General features: G+C 38.1%; 1 protein-coding gene across 1 annotated transcript; it reads right to left on the bottom strand.

The window, feature by feature from the left end:
* Window positions 1-522, bottom strand: LOC106693461 (uncharacterized). Its single transcript, XM_014441206.1, has one exon. The coding sequence runs from the start codon at window positions 520-522 to the stop codon at window positions 1-3; it is 522 nt and encodes a 173-aa protein (XP_014296692.1).
* Between the last annotated feature and the right edge of the window lie 537 nt (window positions 523-1,059).

Raw genomic sequence — 1,059 nt, 5'->3', positions numbered from 1 at the left:
TTAACAGGTAACCAGAAAATTTCGTTTTGAAGCACGGTAGCAAGCATCCCTTTTTCTTTTTAATGCACGAAGCTTAGTAGTCATCCATGGAACTGGTGGTCGATTGGAAACGATCACAGGTTCTGGAGCAACAGCATTTAGTACATCGTTAACAAATGAGTTAACGACATCGAGCTTGGAATTAATGTCAGTCTGGGATTCGAAGAGCTCCATATCATAGTTGGCGATGAAATTTTCAACTGCATCAGCAGAGATATTTTTGATAGGCCTGTATAAGATAGATTTTGGATTGCTGCATAGTGTTTGATATTTGATAGATGCATAGATTATATCATGTCCAGAGAGAAATGGCTGTGAAGACTGCCTCCAGGCAATGAGCATCGAGAGGTTACTAACAGCGCAAATCTCAATCCAAGTATGAGATGATTTCGTATGATGTGTAGGTTCAAGCCGTATAATTTCCAGCCCTTGTTGTGTAAAATATTCTTTTAGATTAATAGAATCTTCAATGTTTAGTAACATATTAGTATTGAAGTCATCCATAACACACACAAATTTGTATTTTTTTACAAATTTCACCAGCTCGATTTCGAACGTTTCTATGTCGCCCACAGATGGTGGTCTGTAGGCGATTGCGATTAGTAGTTTAGGCTCTGACGGGCTCCAGATCTCGGCAGTATAGTGTAAGATGGCATGGCGACTTGTGCATCAGAAATAGCATTATTGAGCCATGATTCAGTAACTGCGATTAGATTATAGGCATTGTTGTGGAAGTAGTCATAAAATTTGTCCATGTGGGCAGTGGATGCTAACGACTGTGCGTTAAGACAGCAAATGATGATTGGAACAGATATTGATGTAGTAGGATAAGTCTTTGGAGTAAATCTTTGAGTTTGTTGTGATTTTGAGGTATTGTTAAATGCAGTGCTAATGTCTGAAGAACGTTACAAGTTGAGATATGAAAGATTTGTAGTGGGCAGTATTTTAATCGACTTAGAATTTTGATATTTACGTATGAAGACCGCTCCATCTTTAATCCAACTAAGCTTTGAGTCTATT

The sequence above is a fragment of the Microplitis demolitor genome, chromosome 8 (genome assembly GCF_026212275.2).
Source record: "Microplitis demolitor isolate Queensland-Clemson2020A chromosome 8, iyMicDemo2.1a, whole genome shotgun sequence".
Taxonomy (NCBI): Eukaryota; Metazoa; Arthropoda; class Insecta; order Hymenoptera; family Braconidae; genus Microplitis; species Microplitis demolitor.
This window is presented reverse-complemented; position numbering and strand designations above follow the sequence as displayed.

Excerpts from the sequence above, each read along its gene's own strand:
- LOC106693461 (XM_014441206.1), bottom strand. The coding sequence starts at position 522 with ATGTTACTAAACATTGAAGATTCTATTAATCTAAAAGAATATTTTACA.